Raw genomic sequence first — 23,238 nt, 5'->3', positions numbered from 1 at the left:
ATTTGTCTATATAGATATAATCTGGAAAGCTGAATGAACAAATGAAGCCTGCTTTGCATCTTTCCCACTATGATTGTTTTCTAGCCCACGCATGTGATGTATTTGTTACAATTCCCTGAGGCCATCCCACCTCTAACTTGGCTGATAATGATCCCATCTGTAAAATGTTTCAGAGGTTTGCAAAATACTTCTCACTTAGAATATTTGGGCATAACTAATACCTTCTGCTCAGTTCAACATCTTCAAAGAAGTAGGTGGAGTTATTAAGTAATCTGTGGTCCCCAGTGTGGTCTTTTCTGCTCTTTGTTAGTGTGACTGCAGGGCAGCTTTGGCACCTCAAAGCCCTTCTGTGGAGAGGGGGTTACTCCCGAAACCGGTAGCACTAGGTGCCACGGGCCACTCAGTGAATGGGCCGGAGCTCTGCCAGGTTTCCTGGGCTTGTGAAAGGTACGCAACTCATCCAAGGGCTGCACTGAAATAGGATTATTCTCTTCTTTTGTGTATCACTCTGTTCATACACACACACACACACACACACCACACACAATCACTCCACTGGCACACTCTTTTATTTCCTTCAAAGCGCTTATCAATACCTGGAACCATATATTTGTTTACTCTTTGTCTTCCCCTCCATGAAAGTAGAGAATTTGATGTTTTGTTCCCTACTATTTCTCCAGCACTTGGAGCAATGCTTGGCATTCAGTAGGCACTCGATAAATCTTTGTTGAAAGAATGAATTAATCCAGCAGAAGTGAACAAAATTAATGGAGTAGGGAAGACCAAGCAGAAAGAAAGAACCCAAGGATATGTTGGACTACCAAAATTAATTCATTTAAAATTACTGATCATTTGTTAAACAGCCAACACTGTCCACGAAACACCAGATATCTACTCTGCAATACTTGAAGACGATGCACTTTCGTGAAGTAGAAAAAAACATATACCTATTGTCTGAAATATTGGCAATGTACTTAATGCTATTCAAAGGTCCATTATAGTTGTAACAGAAACTCACGTCAAAATTTCTACCTGTTGGTAATTTTCTTTCTTGAAACTGACCAATGCAATATAACTATTGGTTCAACCATTCAGAATATTAGATCATTTATTTTTCTACTCAGCAAACATTTCAACAATGCAATACTTATTATATACGAGGCATGTGCAAGGATTAAGGAAATCAAGATTCTGGAGCTCATGGTCTACTGACAAATGAAAGACCTCGCAGTCGGATAACACACTAAAAAAAGTTTTTCTTCTATAAAAGGAGCCCTTAAATTGACCTTTAATGTATTTGGCACCTATCTTTTGTGGACGGCTGCATGGAGATAACTTTTAGAACCCTTTAGAACTTGGGCAAGTAACCAGTATGTATCTGCATGGAATTCTGAATGACCCTCAGAGTTCAGAAATGTTAGATAATAATAACTAAACAATCTCAGAAAAAAAGTAAAGATGCTATTTTCTTTATGTGGTTTAAGTATTTAAAATCAAATCTCAATTATATATATATGTAAAATATAATATATATATAATATTGGAGAGCTAGATACTAGTTACCAGTAGTTATCTGAAGGTAAAGAGATAAGAGCTGATTATTTTCTTTTATATATCTCTTTTCCAAAATTTCAACAGTGAACATGTTTAATATCTATCAATTAGCTAGGAAGCTATTTCTATTGTTTAAATGACTGAAACTCAATCTACAGATCAAGTTCATATTAAACGTGTCTGGTTCTCGTGATAATTAACATTGTGCTTAATGTAGGACCTAGAGAAGTAAGCAAAAGGCCCATTACTGTGGTTGGCGTCTGTGGCATCTCCTCAAGTTTCCTTCTCCTGAGCTTTTCCATTTGTTTCTTAGGCTCTGACAACTGTTTCCTCTACAACACTCCCAGGAGTTTGTGTGAGAGAGAAGAAACACTATGTGAGTGTCCCAAGGACTAAGGCCTGTTACACACTCAATGAACTTATTTCTTTGGGATATTTTTCCGTGAACAACAGGGTCCCTTATATCCCTGCTAGTACCCATAACATAAAAATGTCCGTTTGCAAATTATACACGAAAGGAGACAAATCACTTCTTGTAAAATAACAACAGCGGCTAACCTCCAGTACAGGCCTCCCTGCCGCCCCATGCGAGCACCCTGTCGTTCTCACAGGCTTGGTCCTCAGGCTCTCCTCCCCGCTCCAGAGGGAATGGTAACCAAGGGACAGACGCTCAGGAATTTAGCTACGTTACTGTGCATTATTATCTACATCATACCCTATGGTCTTGATATGATTGATTGTCCCTATATTAAGGACAGGAAAATACTCTGAGCCAGGTTAAGGAACTTGCCTAACGACACACATCTACTTACCCAGGTCTTTCTGACTCCAGAGACCAGTTAACCACACAAACCCAGTTCCGGCTGACACTCAAGCAGGGTCAGAGGGAGTTCACATGCTTTCACATGTGGTTCCCGGCTTAAGGAGAAAGTTGAACCGAACCAGTAAACAGCTCTTAGGTTTTAAAGGTAAGGCATTAATTGCATTCAGTGTAATGTATTATTAAATCTAGATTATAAAAATGAAGTAGTATCTATTTTTTAAATTGCTATGTACCAAATATTTCGATCACTATGAGGAACCTCTAGCTTTATACTTGTTTAAAAATCTAGCTCACGTGTATTAATATACATTTTCGGAAGAAACAAAGTCCTTTTTAGGATCAGAAATGAGACTTTTCAAAGAAAAAAAGCCCCATGGTGTAGGGGAGACAGACGAGAAGCCAGAGACTGAAAGCCAGAGTTACTAGATACTAATTAGAATTTCACATGCAGTTAATGGCTGGAGGGAGACCAGAGCCAGGGACACGAAAGGCTGCTTTCAGATTCTTCTAACCCGAATATTTACTGCACTAGTTTGACTTTCATGGAAAGTCATAATTTACTGTATCTTGTGTTATGCACCTTCTCTCAAGTGATTGTGGCCAGAGAACGCTATCAAATACACAGACCGACAGACCAGTTCGCAAAACGCACCCTCCAGGCATTTTGTACTTTGTGAAGTTTCATGGGGACACGCTTTTTTCTAGGAATGGCAACAAGTCTGGCTGAGCGACCCAGACATTTTGCCTTATTGACCATGAGAGCAGTCACACAGGCAGGCAGCTAGGTGGCACAGAGACTGCCCTCTGTACGTAGATGCGTCTGCAATGAATGACTGACACATTTATCTGAAATCTTCTGTCCATCTGTGCTATTTCCTAATGAACTAAGCTAACTGCTGCAGATAATTCAGATATTAACGATGGACTGAGATCCTGATTATCTCCTAGGATAAAGAAAAACCCAAAATCATTTTTTTCCCCTTTCTGGTAGCAGTTTTTATAAGACAGCACTCTAGATAAAATATGAACATGTTAGTTGTTTCAGTAAACAAGTCCTCAAACGACAGTACATTCATGTGGTTTATGTACAATTGTGGCACAATGGACTGAAATACAGCTACTGATACAAAGACCGCCAGCAGACTAAGACCATTAAAGAATGAAGGGACCTAGGACTTTATTGCAGTTCTCAAATTTAACCAAAACCCTTCCTGCTGGGCTTCGTCAGTGGGCCACTCCAGGTAGGTCTTGGTGTTCATTATCTTCCGAAGCTTACAGAAACGCTGGGGAATCGCCTTTTTCTCAATAGGCTCCAGAAGAATGAGAATGGCGGCATCATTGTTCTCATCAAAGAGACGAAAATGGGAGAAGTCCAGTTCGTACTTGCACCACTCGCTCTTCACAAAGTTTTCAGAAAGCACAAAGACAGTTTTGTGGCTCTTTTCGATGGAGTCAATGATATTGTCAATAATCCATTTGCCAGGAACGAAGTCTCGCTTATGAAGACACAGCTTGAAGGGAGGGTTGAAGTGCTCCAGCTCCTGGACCATCAGGTTCTCCACCCAGTGGGAATCCCGTTCACTGTAAGACACAAAGGCGTCATAACAGATGTCCCTGTGGGGAGCTTTCTTGGGCTTCCTCTTGGCCTGGAGCCAGGCCCACATCATTTTCATATACCACAATCCATGGAAACGATGGCACAGAACTCCGGTGAGCAGGATGAACAGGAAAAGGGCACAGCACAAGGCAGACACTAGAGCTGCTCTGTGGCACTCGGAAATGGAGAGGTGAGTGTCCTGAACCCGGTGGCCCCGCACATGTGACGGAGAGTCACAGAGGTAGTTTCCCGGCCAGTCAATCAGGATCTGGGCCAGTGCTTGCTGCTCTTGCATGAAATGCAGGAATTCACAGGAGCAAATGAAATTGTTGCCCCCGGCTTCCAAAGTCTTCAGTTTTTTAAAAGAATCGAGCTGCTCCTGAGAGAAAGTATTTATTATATTTCCGCTGATTCTTATGGCTAGTAACATGGGTAAGAAGGAGGCATCTGGTAGAGTCTTCAACTTATTTTTGGAAATATTAAGTTCTTTGAGATGTGGCATAATCAGAGAAAATGAATCAAGATTGTTATTGCTAATATCTAAAATCTCCAGTGTCTGGGGAATGCAACGGGTTAAACTGTGTATTCTTGTATTGGATAAGTTCAAATATTTCATCTTTCCTGGCCACTGACAAGTTTTAGGGATAGGATGAAAATTATTCTTACTGATATCAAGGTTAGTCAGGTTTTTCAGAGTAAGCAAAGCTTCTCCAATTTTTTTTAATGATGTCAAGTGATTTTGCTTTAAAATTAAGGTTTGTAGCAAGGGCCAGGCATGCTCACAGGCTGAGTTTGTCAATAAGTTTTCAAACATTAAATTGTCACTGAGATCCAAATATTCTAATGATTTTAAATGTTGTGAAAGGGAACAAGGAACTAGAAAAACCTTACTGCTTTCTATTACAATTCTTTTAACACTTCCTACAAATGAATATAAATCACTCAGATCATAAAATGAGTAAAAATACGGAATATATAACCTCCGTATTGTTAATGTCTCTACTTTACGTAAATCTTTAAGTGCATCCCTAACGGATATGCCAAAATCGCCAATTCCATCAAGTGTACAGTCTTCAAATTCTATGTCTAACTCTTCAGAAGCATAAGACAACAGTTTCACAAGTTCATTAAAACTGTTATCAGTGATTTCCACATTTCTAAATGTAAACTTTTTAATCAATGTATTGGTTTTATTGATGGATACTTCTGAAAAATGGAACTTGTTCAAATGAGTATCTGTCAGTTCCAAACATTCCAAGGAACTTAAAATATCTACAAAAATTTCCTGGAGGAAAACAGGCTTCCTAATATGGAGGATTAGACAACTGACATTCTGAATTGACTTCAAACTCTTTGGCTCATACCTCTCAAGATTTGAAGCATCAATCTCAAGTTCCTGAAGAAAAGTTAGCCCAGCAAAATCCTTTTCCTGAATCTTGGTGAAGCAATTATTTCCTACTTTCAAGATTCGCAAATTGGTGAGATGAGAAAAAAGGGATCTTTTCCCAAGTGTGCTGTAAGGATTTCCCAGTAAGTTTAAGAATTTCAAGGAAGAAAGAGGCCTGAACCAGGAGGATGATAAATTATGTAAGCGATTATCGGATAAATCCAAGTGTTCGAGACTCCCCAGGGAGAAAAAGGAATCTTCCTGTATTGCATTAATTCTGTTGGACCCCAGCTTCAGAGCCTGGAGGTCCACATAGCCCCGCAGGTCACTGCTGCTGACATAGGTGATCTTGTTGTTGGATAGGTCAAGGCTTTTCACAGTTGCTGGGAGCCCTGAGGGGATGAAGTTTAAAGATTTGGAGTGGCCATCACAGATACCAGTGGAGTCGCAATTCACAGAAGAAACCTGGCCAAGGGCCGCTTCCTCGAACAGGCTGACTGCAGCCCCCAAGACCCACACTGTCCATAAAACACGTGGCATTGTCCTGTGATTCAACCTACAAACAAAAGAGGCTCAAATGAGTGATTTTGTTTGACATATATTTTAAGTCTAGTTCTTGAAAAATGTTTTGTAAGTCATAAAACACACACACATACACATATATACATATACACACATACACATGGGGGCTGTTGGGGGGCGGGTAGAGGAAGGGAGAAAGGGAGAAAGGGAAGAGAACAGAGGGGGGAGAGAGAGAGAGCACATGCAAAAGTGTGAGAGAGAATGAGAGTGCTACCATGAAATAACCAAGCGAATGCATGAATGAGGATAAAAATGAAGTCCATAAGACATCCTTCAACACTAACACAGACATGCTGCCATTGTGCAATGACTTAAAAGCACAATACCATCTTGGGGTGCAGCACAGGACTCAAGCAACATGGGTTGAAAAGAATGAGTGAATGAATGAATGGAGGAATGAACAAGCAAGCAGCTTAAGAAAAGGGTCAGGCTCAACCATACGAATTTATAATCACCTGTTCCTGCACTTCCAACCTTCCTATATTTAAGCATGCCTCTACCCTGCCTGCTAGCCCCTTCGAGTAGGGACCTCAGAGCCAAACCACAGCTCTCATTGGACAACTTAATGAAGCTCCAAGAGTACATGGTCTTTGACCAAAAGATAAAGGTCCCATGTTTGTTAACTCTGTCCGGCACCTGCTCCTAACAGGCAGGAGGGATGTTGGGAACCCCAGCCAGACAGAGCAAGGTGGTTTGCTGGGCTGAGGGACAATCAGACCAAGAGAACCTTTTCTTCCTGCGGAGAAGTAAGGCACAAAGCAGCGCCTATGTCGGGATGGGCTGTTCAGGTGAATGTGGGGAAATAAGTCTGCACACTCTCCACAACTGCTAATCCTTTCAACCATGAACCTGACTTTCTCTCTCTCTGCCCACCTTCTGGGTCCTATATCCTTCTTGGGCTCTATTCAGCTTTCTCATGCCTTGCTTCTGTATTTTTTCATCTCTGTTTGCTCACTGCATTAACTCTACAAAAAAAATTCTTAAATTTAACCCCAAGAACAAAACTTTTTATGGGTAAAACTAATTTCCCACATTCCCAGTTTCCCACAGAATCTGAGGGATTATAAAGGCCTAAACTATACAGTTTACAGGCATAGAGAATTAAAATATAAATAATGTTATTACATACTTGGTTTGGGAACATAAGTGCCATTACGGCCAGATTTTTTTATGGCCACATCAATGCCGCTGCTTTGCATCCCCTCCAGCCTTTCTAAGAGAAATGAAGTCATACCATGCATATTCTTCCTGGATGTTCATTTCTCATCTAAAAATATAGCTTGATGTCTTCCTACATCAGAATATAAAGACATTTCTGATTTTTGCCAATGGACCACTGCTTTTTATAGAATGGATAAACCATAATTTCATAAACATCATTAGGCAATTTCAACGTGTCACAAATATCGTAGCGTGCACTTACACAGAGGCACGCTACATGCTGCAGCCTACTACGCACCTAGGCCACAAGGTGTAGCCTATGGCTCCTGGGCCACGAGCCTGTACAGCACGTTACTGTGGAAAACAACACGAGATTAAATCAAACACAAGAGAAAATGACGCAACCGAGTGGGGCGGTAAACGTGAGAGGTACGAGGGCTGCCAGCGTAGCACAGAACACTATTTTACGGCAAAACTTTTCTACAAGTAGAAAGAGTACGCTCTAAAACCACAACAAGAAGCACAGTACAGTAAATACACAAAGCAGGAACATAGTTTTTTATTATGACCATCAAGTGTTACGTGCGGTACGTAACTGTATGTGCTGTGCTTTTACACAACTGGCAGCGCAGCAGGTCTGTCGGCATCCCTGTCGCCACGGACACGTGAGTGATGTGTTACCCTCTGACGTTACCACAGCTACGGCACCACTAGCTGAAAGGAAGTTTTCAGCTCCATTATAATCTTACGGGACCACTATCGTATACGTGGTCCACTGTGACTAAAATGTGGCACATGACTAATTATTATTACAGTTATTCAATTACAGGGGCTCCTTATCTTCTCTGGAATTGGAAGGTATATGTGTTATGAATGTCTTCTTCCATCCTCTGGTTTGCCTTTCCACGTTCTTAGTAGAATCTTTTGATGAACGCATGTTCTTAAATTTTCTATTTTGTTTTTTAATACTGATTATTATGGCCTTTTAAAAAATATATTTCCTACATTATCATGAAAATATTCTGTTTATTATTTTCCAAAATCTTTATTGCTTTGCCTTTCACTTTTAGGCCTCCAATCTACCTGGGATAAATATGGGAGGTAGCAGACAAGATCATTCTTTTTTCCCAGTATGGATATGCAGTTGACTCGGTACCATTTTAAAAAACATCATTTTGGGAAAACAATCAAAAATATTATCTTTCCAACGGCCACATGTCCTCACAGGGATGGGTCTGTTTCAGGGCTCTCTATTCTGATCCAATGTCACTTGCCTCTCTGTGTACCAGTAACACACTGTATTAAGTATATCAAATCTTAATATCCAGGAGAACAAGTCCTTCCTTTTTATTCTTCTTCAATTGAGTCTTGGTTAGTCTGGGCCTTTTGAATAATCTTATAAGTTGCAGAATGAGCTCACTAGTTTCAAAAAAAACCCTGCTTAATTGGCAATGCCATGAACCTGCAGATCAATCGAGGAATGACATCGTTACAGTATTGAATCGGCCAATCCTTGAGCACAATGTACCTTTCCACTTATTCACGTCCTCTCTAATTTACCACAATAACATCTCATTGTTTTTTGCACAGGGGTCTTGAGCATATTTTGTGAAGTGTATTCCTAGGCATTGGCTACTTTTGATGCTTTGAAAATAATATTATATACTTAAATGTGGCATACCCATCCACATGTATAAACTTAATTAAATTGTAAATATTTACCGTGCCTTGAAAAACATTGCTAAACTTAGTAATTCCAGTTTGTAGATTTTTAAAAATTTTGTCTGTATACAATCATATCACCCAGATAATAATGGTTTTCTTTTTCCAATCCTTGTAATTTTCTCAATTACTAAATGTTGAATGTATCAAATTCTTTTTTTCCTCCTATATCTACTGAGATAATAACAAATTTCTTCCTTTACCTTATTAATAAATACTGGTGATTAATCTATTTTGCATTTTCAGAATAAACCCAAATTAGTTTGGATGTATTATCCCTTTCATATACTCCTGGATTTTATCTACTAATATTTTATTTAGAATTTCTCCACCTACATTCAGAAGTTGAATTGCCCTAGTAATTTCCTTTCTTTTGGTAGAATTCACTAATGTCACCTTCTGAGCCTGCAGTTTTTGTTGTTATTGTTTGTTCATTTATCTTGTTTTTTTGAAATACATTAAATTTATTTAACAGCTATGGAATTAATCAGGTTTGTTCTTCTGTCAGTTTTGGTAAATGGTGTTTTTCAAGGAATTTATTTTTTAACTTTCAAATTTATTGACATAGTTACTTATAATATCCTCTTATTATTAGAATAAAATTTTAATTAGAATTATTTAATGTCTCATTTAAGAAATAAAATTGGGAACTCACTATTGGTCCTGACGGGGGCTTTTTTTCTTGATTATCTTCCCAGTGGTTTATCACTTCATCGGCATTTTCAAAAACCAACTTCTTCCTTTATAGATCCTCTATTTTCTAATTCCTTAATTTATATTTTTATATTACTATTTCCTTCCTCTTTTCTCTAGATTTTACTGTTCTAATTTTAGTTTCTTGAGGTACATGTTTCCCCATTAATTTTCAGCTGTTCTTCATTTCTAATATATCCATTTAAGGTCATAAATTTTCATTTAAGCATTAGCTTAGCCGTATCTTCCATGTCTCTCTTTTCTGTTTTTTCTAAACTTTATAGTTTTTTTAAGTTCCAGTCCAGATATTTTCTTCTGATCTATTTTCTAGTTTATTATTTGTTCTTCAGTTGTGTTTAATCTACTGTTAAAACTACTCATTGCTTTTAAATTTTTTGGTTATTGCCGTTTTCATCTTTATGATTTCTATTTGGTTCTTTTTCTCATTTGCTATGTCATTTTTTTTACAGTTTCCAATTCTCTGCCGAAACTTTCTGTCTTGTCTTTCATCACCTTAAACACAGAAAGCATGCACTGATAAGCTGCGCAGCACTTTTGAAAGCCCTGAAGGACATGGAATTAAAGAGTAAGGTCTCGAGCAGTCATAGACGGGAAAGGTAAGCCTGAACTGGAGGAGAACAAATCCTCACATAGATTGAAGCACAGCTTTGATTTACCTGGATGGTTCCGACAGTCTGAATCTCTGAAAATGGCTTAAGGTTTCTGGAATGCTAGTGCTCACGGGTACTTGCAGAAGCAAAGGAAAATCTTCCCTAGAAGAAGATAACATCATCCTAGGCCTCACATTTTTTTCTACAATTTTTCAAATATAATGTCCAGTACACAATAAAAAACAACTAGGTTCTAAAGGAAACCAGATAAGTATGAAATGAGCAGAAACAGCAGATAATAGGAACTAACCCATTAAAGCTATGGATCTAGTATTATACCCACCTCTAAAATTGACAGGGTAAAGATGAAATGTTTATTATTACTTGGTACTATATTTATCTCATTGTCTTTCTGCTTAATCGATTTTTGAAAAAAAATTCTCTTAGGTCTATGGCCATGTCACCCTGAACACGCCCGATCCCATCTGATCTCCGAAGCTAAGCAGGGTCGGGCCTGGTTCCCAAGTGCTGTAGGTGTGAAAAATAAATAAAAAATAAGGGATTGTAAGCTGACATGGCCCTTGCAATCTGTGAGGTCAACCAAAGATTGCCTAGCCTAAAAAAATAAAATAAAAATCCTCTTAGTATAACTCCACTGGGCAATCAACATTATTTGATTTTCTCCATTTTGTAATGCATAGCAGAAATCTTAAATCTATACTAGTTTTTGGCTAAGATTTAAGGTCAACTATATCTTTTTAAAAGTTTTCTTAGTCTTTTCTCTTTAAAATGTAAAACTTATAAGAGTGGAGATCTTAGGCTATTTCATACAAATATTATATGGTACCTATAGCATGGTGAGTTTTTAACAATAAGAATTATTGATGATGCTAAAACTACAGTTAACCATTTGACATTTAAGATCAGAACTCTCTCTCCCTTCCGTTCCCCAATACATTACAGCACAGGCAAGACAAGTCCTCAGCGCAAGACAGTGAGAAGGGGAAGGGCAACACTCAAGTTAGACTGCATCGCGGTCATATCTAACGAGGGTTGAGGGTCTGGACAAATTATAAAATCATCTGCTTGAAGAATTCAAAAAGCTGACAGGATAGTGAGGAATTATTGGTCCAAGACCAAGAAGAAGATGGAAGGCTCAGAAATCAGCCGGCATTAGAGGCGACTTACGCTGTGGACATCTGCTGATCTAGATAGAATAGGAAGTTGAAATCTGGTGGCCCATAGTGAATCCACAACCAGATATATCCGCTTTAGGGCCAGGGCTGTAATACCTGGGTGAAGCAGGAGTGGAGAAGAGACTCATGGCCCGATGCCCGGTAGAGAACAGTAAGTGGACTCTTCGCAAGGCCATGTGCAAGGAAAAAAGCCTACTAGAAATTTCCTATGAGAAATCAGAACCCCTGGCCTGCCACATATGCTGGCGTAGATCCAAACGCTAAAAGATATAATAACTAAGAAATTTTCAGAATTGAAGAAAAACATACATTCCCATGTCATAAATGCATATTGAAACTCAAACAAAAAAAGAATAGGACCTGCTCACCAAGCTGGAAAACGATGTAACGATACCCTCAAAGGGCTGAGAAAACGTACCTGTCAATCTAAATCAATCCTTCAAGAGCAAAGACGAGACAAACATTTTCAGATATTTGAAAACTAAAAGAGAATTTTTATCCAGAGATACTCATTGAAAGAAGTACCCAGAAACATGTTCTGCAGCAGTATAGCAAAAGAATGTGGTAAGAGTAGGCTGCAAGAAGAAAAACTGAATTTTTAAAATATTTAATAATAGATTAAAAAAAAAAAAAAAACAGCACTCAGAAAGTCACACATGGCTTTTCAGTATGAGAAAAAAAAGTAATGTGAATTTTAAGTGATACTGTGGGGAGAAAACACTTCTGACAAGCAAGACTCCTATTTGGAAGGAGTAAAAACAACTTATATTTGTTGAAAGATCTTAATGAAGAGGTCACACCCAAGATGCCATGCACAATAAATCATGCTCGATTGCTAAAATCAAAACAAAATATTTAAGGCAGGAAACGGCACAGGAGAAAGAGGACATACGGAGGGTGAACAGACATATGAAAAGATGCTCAATATCACTAATCACCACAGAAATGCAAATTAACACCACAATGAGGTACTACCTCACACCTGTCAGAATGGCCATCGTCAATGAATCAACAAACAAACGTTGGTAAGGCTGCAGAGGAAAGGGAACATTTGTGCACCGTTGGTGGGGCTGCAAATTGGTGCAGCCGCTATGGAAAACAGTATGGAGATTCCTCAAAAACCTAAAAATGAAACTACCTTTTGACCCAGCCATCCCTCTCCCCCGCCCCCAGGGAAAAACACTATCCTGGTGTGCACTTAAGTTCTAAACACCAGTTCTCATCTATAGAAGTTTAAGAAGTTATAGGAGGAACTTCAAAGCATTCTTACTTTAAAAGTTCGTCTCTGCTTAATGTTCTAAGTTATGTTTTAATCATAACTGAATACAAATAATCATATTCGGCATAACAGATATTCTAAGGACGAAGGAATGTGGAGGGGACCTGGAGCCCGCCCCGAAGCAGGGGCCAGGCTCGGGGCTAGGAAATGAAAGTCCCGAAACTTTCCGACTTGTCAGCTTCAGTGACCGAAATCTCACTTTTCCAAGTTTGGTCCTAGCAGTAAGCAGTGAGCACAGACACAACTCCAGCAGGACGGACAGGTCCACCTTCAAAGCCTTTACCTGGTCTATGTCGCCCCCGAGGACGACGGCCCTTGGGGAAATAGGAGGCCCGAGCACATTGCCGGGGTCACCGCCCACTTTCACCTCCCCGGGGGAAGCGCGGGAAGCAACGGACCGCAGCCCGCAACCCAGAAGGAACTTCCCGCGGCGACCCTCAGGGGCCTGCAAGGCTGGAAGGCCGCTCGGCGGGCATCCCTGCTGCGCCCGGGTCCCCTTCTGGATGGCCCCCGATTCTCCCGAGCGCCGACCTCCACCCGGCCTTCGCGTGTCCACTTGCCCGCGCAGAGGTGCGCAGACGCGGGCTGCGGAGCGCCTACATTCCCGGGGGGCCAGGTGCTCTCCCCGCCCGTTCCCGTCCCGACCCCGACCCGCGGTCCCGGGCGCCCACGACGGGGAAGGAGGGCTCCCCTCCGCCCCGGTCTGGGCGGACCAGGGAAGGGCTGCTGAGCGAGGACGCCAGCGGAGCGTGCTTTCGACCCCCGTGCCCGTGAGGACGGTGCCCCGTACCTAGGAGTCGCGGAGCCTCCGCCAGACCGCGCCTGCTTGCTGCTCTCTTGGGGGGACCCGCCGAGCTGAGGAAGAGAGTGGAGAGCGCGCGCCGCACAGCGCCCCCTGCTCCCGGGGCGCGGGAGCCGCGCGCCGCCGCGGGGGTCGGCGCGCCCACCTGCGCCCGCGCGCTCCGTCAGGTGACCCAGGTGGAGGTCGCGACCGGCCGGGGACAGCCGGGGTCAGAGGACCGCGCTGGGGGCTGGCGGGGAGTCGCGGGGCAGGGAAGAGAGAAAACTGAGATGCCGGAAGCCCTTGCGCGGAATTTCCCGAAGCACAGAGGCCGTTTCTCAACCAAAGAGAGGGCCGATTACTCAACGAGTATTTTCTTGAAACTTCAGGCATCCAGTCCTCACATTACCCTGAAACACAGCGTCTTTAACCTCCACTTCTCCATTCTTTCCATTCTAGGAAGCCAGAATTCAGGCTCGTGAATCACGCCTCTCATTCTTTCCCCGTTTCCAACCCGTATTCGCCAGTCCCTATATCTCCAGGGTCCACTCCCACTCGCAAATTTATGCTCTACTAGGTTAAAAGAGATCGCCAATCACTATCCAGATCGATACAGCAAGGTTTTGCCTCAGAAGCAGATAAGGACAGCCCCAGGGTTTTTGTCTTTGTTTTTCGTTTTAAGTCCTGTGGCAATCCCTGACGATGCACTACCTGGGGCACCTACATCCCATCCCTAGTCTTACCATAAAGAGATGTGGGGCTCCCACGGATAATCTGAGATTTTGAACCTGAGTCCTTCTCTTGCTCTATTCCATCCCCGTTTTTCAATGTAAGTGATTCTAAAAACAGTCTTATATTGGCTTCCTTCATTGCTACAGAAACTAGTTTATCTCAGGCAGTGAGGAGTGTTTATAAGGGAAACAAAGGAGTACCTTTAAACTGCCTTAATAGTAATAAACTACATTTTATCCCCATAATTACATTTGTTCTTCACAAACTGACATCAGAAGCTGAGGAAGCATTCTTGCTTCTCTTTACACTCAAATCGTAAACAGAACTGAGACTCAAAAGGAGAATTTTACTCTAAATTCAGATGCTTTCTCTTACCCTATTCTGCATCTCTAATTCCCATTAAAGGTTCAAACCTTAGGCAAACTTAATCAATAGTCATGAACGTGAATTTGATACAGTGGAGTCAGATTTTTCCATACAGTTTCTGAATATGTGGATATTTCTCTCTATCCCTGACCAACCAGGCTCCCTAGCTGACTGAAAAGACTTTCCTTCTTATTAATACAAAATATCCACCTCTCTTCTTCATGATTTCTCAAATGCGTGCTTAGGAAACTTTGTTCTAACTTTCCCCCTGAAACTAAAAACCTCTGTTCTTTTTCTCTATGTCTTCGCTAGTTTAACTGTCTAGATTGACTCTAGTGTTATTGCATTGTAATCCCAAAGGCAATTAGACTATTCTGGCAAAGTCAGGTAGAAATGTATCTAGCCACAAGTTATTACCAGTGTCATCTATATACAGTGAAGGTTATTTTACAGTCAGTGAAAGTATTAGCACATTCTACTAAGAGACAGTCCTTATACTTGTTCAATTCTTAAGGTTTTCAAAGCACTTTCACATATATTTTTTAACACATAAATAAATAGTTGTGATATTATAACACCTTAGTTCAAGTTTCATTCATATGAAGAGCAGTGTTTCTCACTTATAAACATTTTGGAAACTTGAAAGATTAACCGAAACTTGTCAGAGGAAATTTGACTGCTGGTCAAAAGGTATAAACTATCAATTATAAGATAAATAAGTCCTGAGAATATAAAATAGAGCATAGTGACTATAGTTAACGATACTATAGAGTATATTTGAAAGTTGCTAAGAGAGTAGATCTTAAAGGTTCTCAACACATGCACAAAAATTTGTAACTATGTGAGTTGATAGATGTTGTGGTATTTCATAACATACATCTATAATTATGTTCTAGACCTTAAATTAATACAATGTGTATATGTCAGTTATATCTTAATAAAATTGGGGGGGACCCATATGAGGTGGCCCTACCTGTTCTTTAGAATGGCTAAAATTAAAGACTGACAGTATCAAGTATTGATAAGGATATAGAACAACTGAAACTCTCATACATAGCTGGTGGGAATGCAAAAATGGAACACCCATGTTGGGGAAGTCTGACAATTTCTAAAAAAATTAAACATGTACTTACTCTATGACCCAACAATCCCACTTCTAGGTATTTACCCTCAAGGGATGAAAACATAAGTCCACACAAAGGCAGATACTTTATTTGGTGCCAGAAACAACCCATGTATCTATCAACTAGTGACTCGATAAACAAATTGTTTTATATCTACACAATTGAATACTATTCAATTATAGAACTACTGATATATGCAAGAATATAGATGGATCTCAAAAGCATTATGCTAAGTAAAAGAAGTCAGACACAAACATATACATACTATAGAATCCATTTATATGAAATTCTACACAAAGCAAAACTATGACAGAAAGCTGGGGTTCCAGGGAGCCATCTCACTTACCTCATTAAGTTTACATTGATTTCTCTTGCAACCAAAAGAATTCTAAGATATTTCTTGATGGCAAAAATAATAATAATAATAATAATAATAATAATAATAATAATAATTAGTTTCTTAAGTAACTCAGGAAGACCACACTCCCTGAGTTTGAAACATATCATAAAATCTTCTAATACTGTGTTCAGATGGTTTTATCCCATCTGGAATGCTCATTTTCAGCTTGCCATCTTCCTAATATCACTCCATACTTATTCACCACCCACTTCCATAGAGTCCATTCAAGGACTAAGCTTATCATACTATAATGATTTCAGAAATTAAGATGTTCTAGCAGAATGGTCTTGATGTTTATTCTTAGAGAGGGGGGAGGGAGGAAGGAAAAATGAGAGAGAGAGAAAGGGGGAGAGAGAGAGAGAGAGAGAGAGAGAGAGAGAGAGAGAGAGAGAGAGAGATATCAACCAAACCTCTTAGTGTAAAATTGATTGTTATACATATCTCTTGGAATTGAAAGCATCAACCTTAAGTTACTTCAGAACAGAAATCCATAGAACTCCTTTTTTAAAAATTTAGAAACTTTGTAAATGCTTTGGGAATCTAAAATTTGGGAAAATGGAAAAAGAAAGAGATCTTTCCTCAAATTCTTTGATGGACTATCCCAGGAGAAAAGGGCCAAATCATGAGGATGATGTATGAGGTAAGTTTCCATAGGATAGATCTAATACCCAAGACTCTCAAGGACAAGGCAAATAATTTCCATCTGTTGCAAGAATTCTACTAGACAATAGAAAGGGAGCTTCCAAATTTACACACATCAACTGAATGTGGCTAGACATGCCTTTCAGGAGGACATGGACTTTGTTCTCCCTTTAGCAGTGATGTTTCCCCAGCCGCAAGGACGTCGTAGGCACTTATCGACCAAAATGCTCGTCGAGGAGTGAACTGACAGACCTTTTCAGAACATCGGCTAGGTCTGGAGGAAGAGAGTATCGACATCTGAAGTGGCCATTGCAGACACAGTGGAACTGCGAAGGAGAGAGGTCTGCTCAGTGGCTCCTTGCCCTGACTTCCTGCCCTTGACATACAATAGCTGACCTCATTTAAAGATGGAAATGAAGAAATATAGCACATGATTTCCAACGATGTAGTCACAACAAAACCGTGAGTGAGCAACTGGTATCATTTTAATATCTGTGAAAGTTGTATGGCCTCACCGGGTAGGAAGAATATGAAAAGAAGGTAGAATTTTATCGAGTTTCACATGTTTTTGGAGCTCCTTGGAAAGTACATTGAAATATCTTAAGAATTAAATGACTGCTATATCCAGCCCTGTGGTGTGGCAACTTCTATGTGAAGCTGCCAACTTCTATGTGGATGGAGAAAATGAGGTAACAAGTAATGACTCAAACCTAGGGACATGAGCTATGTGGCCACTGCCATCTTTAGCGTCAGTCCCTGTCATCATACTGTAACGATTTCAGTTACGAAGTATAACCAGGGTTCAGTGTGTACCAGGCTGAGGTCACAGACCAAAATACTGCCAGCTTCCTGGCTATCACTGGTCAAGTGTCAAAGAAGGCATCCCTCTCAATATGTATAATGATGTCATGGTTTCCTATGTGTGTGTAAGCATCTCTCAAAGCCTGGAGGTTGCTGTCCTCTTGGCAATTGTATGGACAGTCATAGTTAGTCCCCCAGATCTCTGGAAGACTTACAATTAGTGTTAAGGAATCTGTGAATACTTGTTTTTTAAAGGCTTGTTATATTATAAAGAATTTGGCCTGCCAGAGCGAAGCCCAGGCTTGTGATTCCAATTTAAAATGTATACTTTGTTTATACTTATAATTTTAAATTGAAATATTTCTATGTAGACATAGGTATTGAAACATTTGTCATATATAAAAACATTTAAGAGAGCTTAAAGTGCACTGTACTTATAAGTGTATTAGTTATATAAGTTATTTAAAAACTCGAGAAAGTTTTGTTAAGCCAAACAACTAAGACACTTAAAAAGGGTATGAAATATATTACATTTATAAATGCAGCTTAAACTATTTCAAAGTTTCATTAACTATATTTGTAAATAGGATCAAGCATAAAGGTAAAGTCCCTTTTAAAGGCATGTTTAAATTTGGTAGATGTATAAATAACTAGCCGAACCTAAAATCTTAGGGAAGGGCAGGTTTCTAACTTTACAAATTTGATGATTTCGGTATTAAATCATAAAGCCAAAATAAAATTCTGCAGACACAAATTTTTGAGAACATCAAAAAAAAAATGCCAAAGTTGACAAAATTCGAGTTACTAAAGAGAGAGGTTTCCAAGTTGTTCCTCCTTGCCCATGTCCACCGCTCTTCTTCCTCTTCTGCTGCCTGCACCGCCGGTTCCTCTAGGCTGAGGTAGCCCTGGCACGTCTTCCAGCCTGCTCCTGTGCGTCCCACCAGTGCCCGCCGCCCTTCCTCCAGCTTTGCCTCCTTTCGATCACTGGTACAGACCTGACTGTGCACACATTCTGCAACAGTTCCAGCCCACTTAGATCACTAAGAGAAGATTCGTGATGTGTCCCAGTTTATATAATGGGATTAACTCTCTTGTCCCATGGCGTTTCATGGTGTTCCATGAAAGGGCAGCATCGGATGCAGAAACCCCACTCCCCGATCAAGTGCGAGAATCACCGACTGTTACTTCGCAAATCTTTTGTGGGAAACCAGTTCCTCTGAGGCTCTGGGCTCACGTCATGCCACTTCCCCTCATACCCTCCCGATGGTCACTATCTGCTGACCTGCTAGTCCTTTCTCCATATTCTTAGTTTTCCTTTCCAACTCTCCTTTTCAAACTCATCCTTCCCTACCTTGTTTCCCAAGTCTAGATCCTAGGCCACTGCTCACTGGCTCTGGTCTTCTTGAAGAATCTTGTGTATGCCCATGTATAGGTCAGCACCTACAGATTTAAGTCTCCTGCCCAGCCATCTCATCCAAGCCCCAGACCTAGATTGGCAGACCTAAATTTTCACTTGGGTGTCTCAGAGGCACGTCCGCTCAATATGTACAAATCTTAGCTCATCATATTGTTGCCAAGGCTGGTCTTTTTCTTTACTTCAACACGTGGCACCATCATTCATCGGGTGCATATGCTACAGCACTTAGTCCTGCTGATTTTACCTCAAATCCATCCAATTCTTTTTATTCCCACTGACATCATCCTTGTCCAAGGTACCTTTACCTCTTACCTGGACTACAAAAGTAGCCTCCTAAGTGGTCTCATCTACTTTGCCTTCTCTGTAGCTCCTTCATCACACTGCATCCAGAGCATCTCTGTCTAATAAAAATATGGTGGGAGCCACATATGCAAGCTAGTTGCATAATTTTAAATTTCCTAGTAGCTACATTTAAAAAGGTTAGCAATAAACAGGTAAAATTGATTTTAATTATATTTTATTTAACTCAAAATATTTTTATATGTAATCGATATAAAAAATAAGATTTGTGCATTCTTTTTTCATACTATTTGAAATCCAGTGTATATTTTATATTTACAGCACATCCCAACTAAGACCAGCAACATTTCAAGTGTCCAGTAGCCATGTGTAGCTAGCGGCTACCTGTTGGACAGTGGATATCTAGAATGATCTTTCTACAATGCAAATCAGATCATTTCACCCCACCCCAAGTTTAAAATTCTTTTGTTGCTTCCCAGTTGTTCTTAGATTTAGGATGCAAATACTTAAAACATAGCCTACAAGGTCCCGCAGGGTCTGCGGTGTGCTTCTTCTTAAACTCTTAGTTTCTCCCCTTCGCCCCCTCACCGTCTGTGTGCCAGCCACATTGTACCTTCAAGTTTTCAGAGTTTCAGCCCACCACAGGTCTTCTGCATGTGCTGTTCCCGCTGTCGTCAATGCCATCCTCTCCCACCATTCCCTCCATCATCACCAGCACCTCCGCTACCAACAACATCTCTGTTATCACCTCCACCCCCACTTCACCAACCACCACCATCACGTCCATCGCTGCTCCGTTACCGCTGCTCCTCCGCCGGCATCCTCGCCCCCTCCGCCGGCATCCTCGCCCCCTCCGCCGGCATCCTCGCCCCTCCGCCGGCATCCTCGCCCCTCCGCCGGCATCCTCGCCCCTCCGCCGGCATCCTCGCCCCTCCGCCGGCATCCTCGCCCCCTCCGCCGGCATCCTCGCCCCCTCCGCCGGCATCCTCGCCCCCTGCTGTAGACACGCTCACTTCTCCTTCAGCTCTCTGCTCACCTTCACTTCCCTTACTCTTCAGCCTAGATATTCATTCTTTTCCTTTATAGAATTTAGCTTAGCGTGTAACTATATCACCCCACTTCTGTGATTAATGCATGTCTCTCTCACTAGGCCAGAAAAAGGAATTGTTTGGTTTAGTTCATCATTGTATCCTCAGTGCATACCCAATAATTTGTATGTAGAAGGTATTCAGTTAAAAACTTTTGAATAAACAAATAAATCAAGAAACCTGGAAATAACTGTAAAATGGGGGACAGACTAGAGCTTGAAGAAAAGTTAATGAACACTGTTAAGTCTGGCAGGTAGATTCTGCAGTGGGAGGTAATTATTTCCCTTGAGACACCATCTTGTGCTACTGTCTCTGCTCATTGTTTTACGTGTGTTTGTTTAATACTATAAGAAGTCTAGGAGGCAGGTTTTGTCTGCGTTTTAAATTCAAGGAGCCAGAGAAGGGTTCGGGACCTTGCCAAGTAAGTTGGGACTGAGATCTGATTGCAGAACACTTGCAAGTGTTCTGCAGTCCATCTGATTTCAAAACCTCTGTGCCCTGCACTTTGCTAGATCTCGAGACAACTTCCCAAGCTCCATAATCTCACTAGACTTGTTACTCAATGAGAATGTGGCCAAACACTTAAATAATAGAAAAGCTGAATTGTTCACAGTATGTGTGTTTATATGTGTATTTGCAACAATTTTGTTGTGAGGCTTTTTAACACAAATGTTCCCAAAAATGCAATGCATGATTCAAGTATGATTGCCTCATATGAGACTCTTAAGTGAAAACAACCTTGCCTGAAATGTTACTATTTTAATTCCAAGAAGGAAGTTAAATGATGATTGAGTAATGGTTCAAGAATGGGACAATCTCAAATACCAGCTGATTTTCCTTCCTGTTTACTTGAGGCTATGCATAACCTATGTCTAACAGAATGCTTGGCATACAGAAAGAGTTTAATAATCGTTAGCTATTACTATCATTATCATTTTCACTCCTGGCTCATTGCAGCTTTTAACTTATGTCTTACATACACACAAAAATAACAGGTTCTTAAACATATGCTTTGCTGGCTCTAAGGGAATCACTATGAATCCTGCCATAAATCAGCTTCTGGATTGACACAGGTCGGACACCAGCGGTGGCCCATGCACCAGATTCGAATCTGAGCTGACTGATTTCCAGAGCTCAGCACAGCCCAGTCACACCCATCCTCTGTGTCACTATGGGAATAATGGAGCATGTTCATAAGGGCAAGTGTTCTGTAGTCAGAGAGACTTTGTTCAAAACTCGTCTCTTCCAAATGCTACATTTATGTCTGAGCAGATCACAAGACTCAGTTTTCACATCTGTTACATGGGGATGATCATTCTTATCCAAAGTACAGTGCCCAGAACCTGGTGACTGCTCAGTGTTAGCCATTATTTGAAAGAAAGGCCCTAGGATTTAATCTATGGGAACCTAGTTCCATCTCTAGTTTGCTATGGGACTGGCTGGGCTAATCAAATTGTTGATGGGTCAGGATGAAAACAACGAGAACATTTTCCTGAGGAAAGGGAATATTGCACAGTGATTTGCTCTGTTCACAGTCCTGCTTTTATTTCCTCATTCAAGTGGCCGTGACCCCCAACTCCCCAGAATCTGTTAAGATTAGCTACGGCATCCCCAGGCAACTAGGGAGCAGCAGGGACGTCACCTAGCCACCTAGGCGCATGCTAGGGGCATAACGAGGTCTAGTCTTGCCTTATTTGTCAAATGATCCAGACTGGCTTTTAGAAAGTTAGGGTGCTGCAACTTGTTTGTTGTGAGAGTAATATTTCAAAAAAGAGATTCATGATTATTTTAACATGAAGTTAAAATAGAGAGGCAGTGTGGTACGGTGGTTATGGATAGAGTTTTTGGACGCTCTTGCTAACTGGATAATCCTGGTAGTTATAAAAATTAAGTAAGGAGCCATGTGCGAAGCACAAACAGTCCCTGACGTTTACATGTGCTAGATATGTGTTGGTGTGTAAGTGGAGTCAAATAAATAAATGTATTCATTTTAGAGAAATAATGGAGAAACAAGCTGCCTGTCAATATATATGCAAAATATGCAAAATATAGGCATGCGAATAATAATAGTAAGTTGACAAAAGTACATAACGATGGGATAATATGAGAAGAGAAAGGGGAATTTTAGGTCAGTGACAGGAACTTTCTGATACATGAAATTGCAGAGCTTTAGAGCTATGTTGGCAAAGAATAAAAATTTGGAGAGAAAATTAAACAATGTGAATGGATATGGACATCTGGGTGATTTTTCCCCCCATTCTTTCCTAAAAAGTATTTGTTTCCAATTGTAAAGCATTTGCCAGGAGAATTACCAGATTATGATTACCACTCAAATAATCAGATCCCAAATTTGTCTCGTCTCAGGCCCACTGAGGGCATTGACACCCAATGGGTGAAGAGATGTAGACCAAATATAAATCTGGACCCTTCCCATCATCTTGCTCTTGAAGAGACAGACATTATGAAGAAAGAATTATTCCTTGAGGTACCTAGAAAAAAGTAACTGGCCAAAAATTCTCTGTAGAAATCGTGCCATAGAAAGTGTTTACTTGGATTAAAGGCAAGTACACTATGTCCTCGCTTAACATCAATAGGTTCTTGGAAACTGCAACTTTAAGTGATATGACACACAACAAAACTGGTTTTTCTACAGGTTAATTGCTATAAACAAGAGTTAAGTTCCTACAATACATTTCTAGTCACGAAAAGATCCCCAAACTTCTAAGAACCAAAAACACTTCTAATATTAACCTTGGAATAAATGCGAGCTATACATACATTTCAGAGAGATTAATAAAAAGAAATAAGAGAAATATTTTCCAACCTGCTTTTCCCGGTTCAAGGTCTTGGGCAGTGGGAGCCCATCCTGGCGCTCAGGGCTCAAGGCAAGAACCCTCCTCCCCATGACTCCCCCCACCCCACCACCCCCCCCGCCACGCCCCACCCCACCAGTGTGGACATTCCACACAGTGACCTCAGCCA

General features: G+C 40.7%; 1 protein-coding gene across 6 annotated transcripts; it reads right to left on the bottom strand.

The window, feature by feature from the left end:
• Positions 1-3,394: 3,394 nt before the first annotated feature.
• TLR2 (toll like receptor 2) lies at positions 3,395-23,144 on the bottom strand. Of its 6 annotated transcripts, XM_016144608.2 has the most exons (3): positions 13,396-13,488; positions 10,197-10,292; positions 3,395-5,917 (listed from the first exon to the last, which is right to left on the bottom strand). In XM_016144608.2, exon 3 carries the CDS (start codon positions 5,899-5,901, stop codon positions 3,547-3,549), a length of 2,355 nt encoding a protein of 784 aa, XP_016000094.2. In that variant the 5' UTR covers positions 5,902-5,917; positions 10,197-10,292; positions 13,396-13,488; the 3' UTR covers positions 3,395-3,546. The 6 variants fall into 6 exon arrangements, with proteins under 6 accessions (XP_016000094.2, XP_016000096.2, XP_016000093.2 ...); XM_016144610.2 differs by lacking the exons at positions 10,197-10,292; positions 13,396-13,488 and adding an exon at positions 23,081-23,144; XM_016144607.2 differs by lacking the exon at positions 10,197-10,292 and having other exon boundaries at positions 13,396-13,523.
• Positions 23,145-23,238: the final 94 nt, after the last annotated feature.

This window comes from Rousettus aegyptiacus, unplaced genomic scaffold (assembly GCF_014176215.1).
Source record: "Rousettus aegyptiacus isolate mRouAeg1 unplaced genomic scaffold, mRouAeg1.p scaffold_m13_p_16, whole genome shotgun sequence".
In the NCBI taxonomy this organism is placed as follows: domain Eukaryota; kingdom Metazoa; phylum Chordata; class Mammalia; order Chiroptera; family Pteropodidae; genus Rousettus; species Rousettus aegyptiacus.
Note: the sequence above shows the minus strand (reverse complement) of the source record. Positions and strands in the feature narration are given on the sequence as shown.

Excerpts from the sequence above, each read along its gene's own strand:
- TLR2 (XM_016144605.2), bottom strand. The coding sequence starts at position 10,312 with ATGATGTTATCTTCTTCTAGGGAAGATTTTCCTTTGCTTCTGCAAGTA. Across the intron at positions 5,918-10,196 it reads AGACTGTCGGAACCATCCAG|GTTGAATCACAGGACAATGC; the intron begins GTAAATCAAAGC and ends TTTTGTTTGTAG.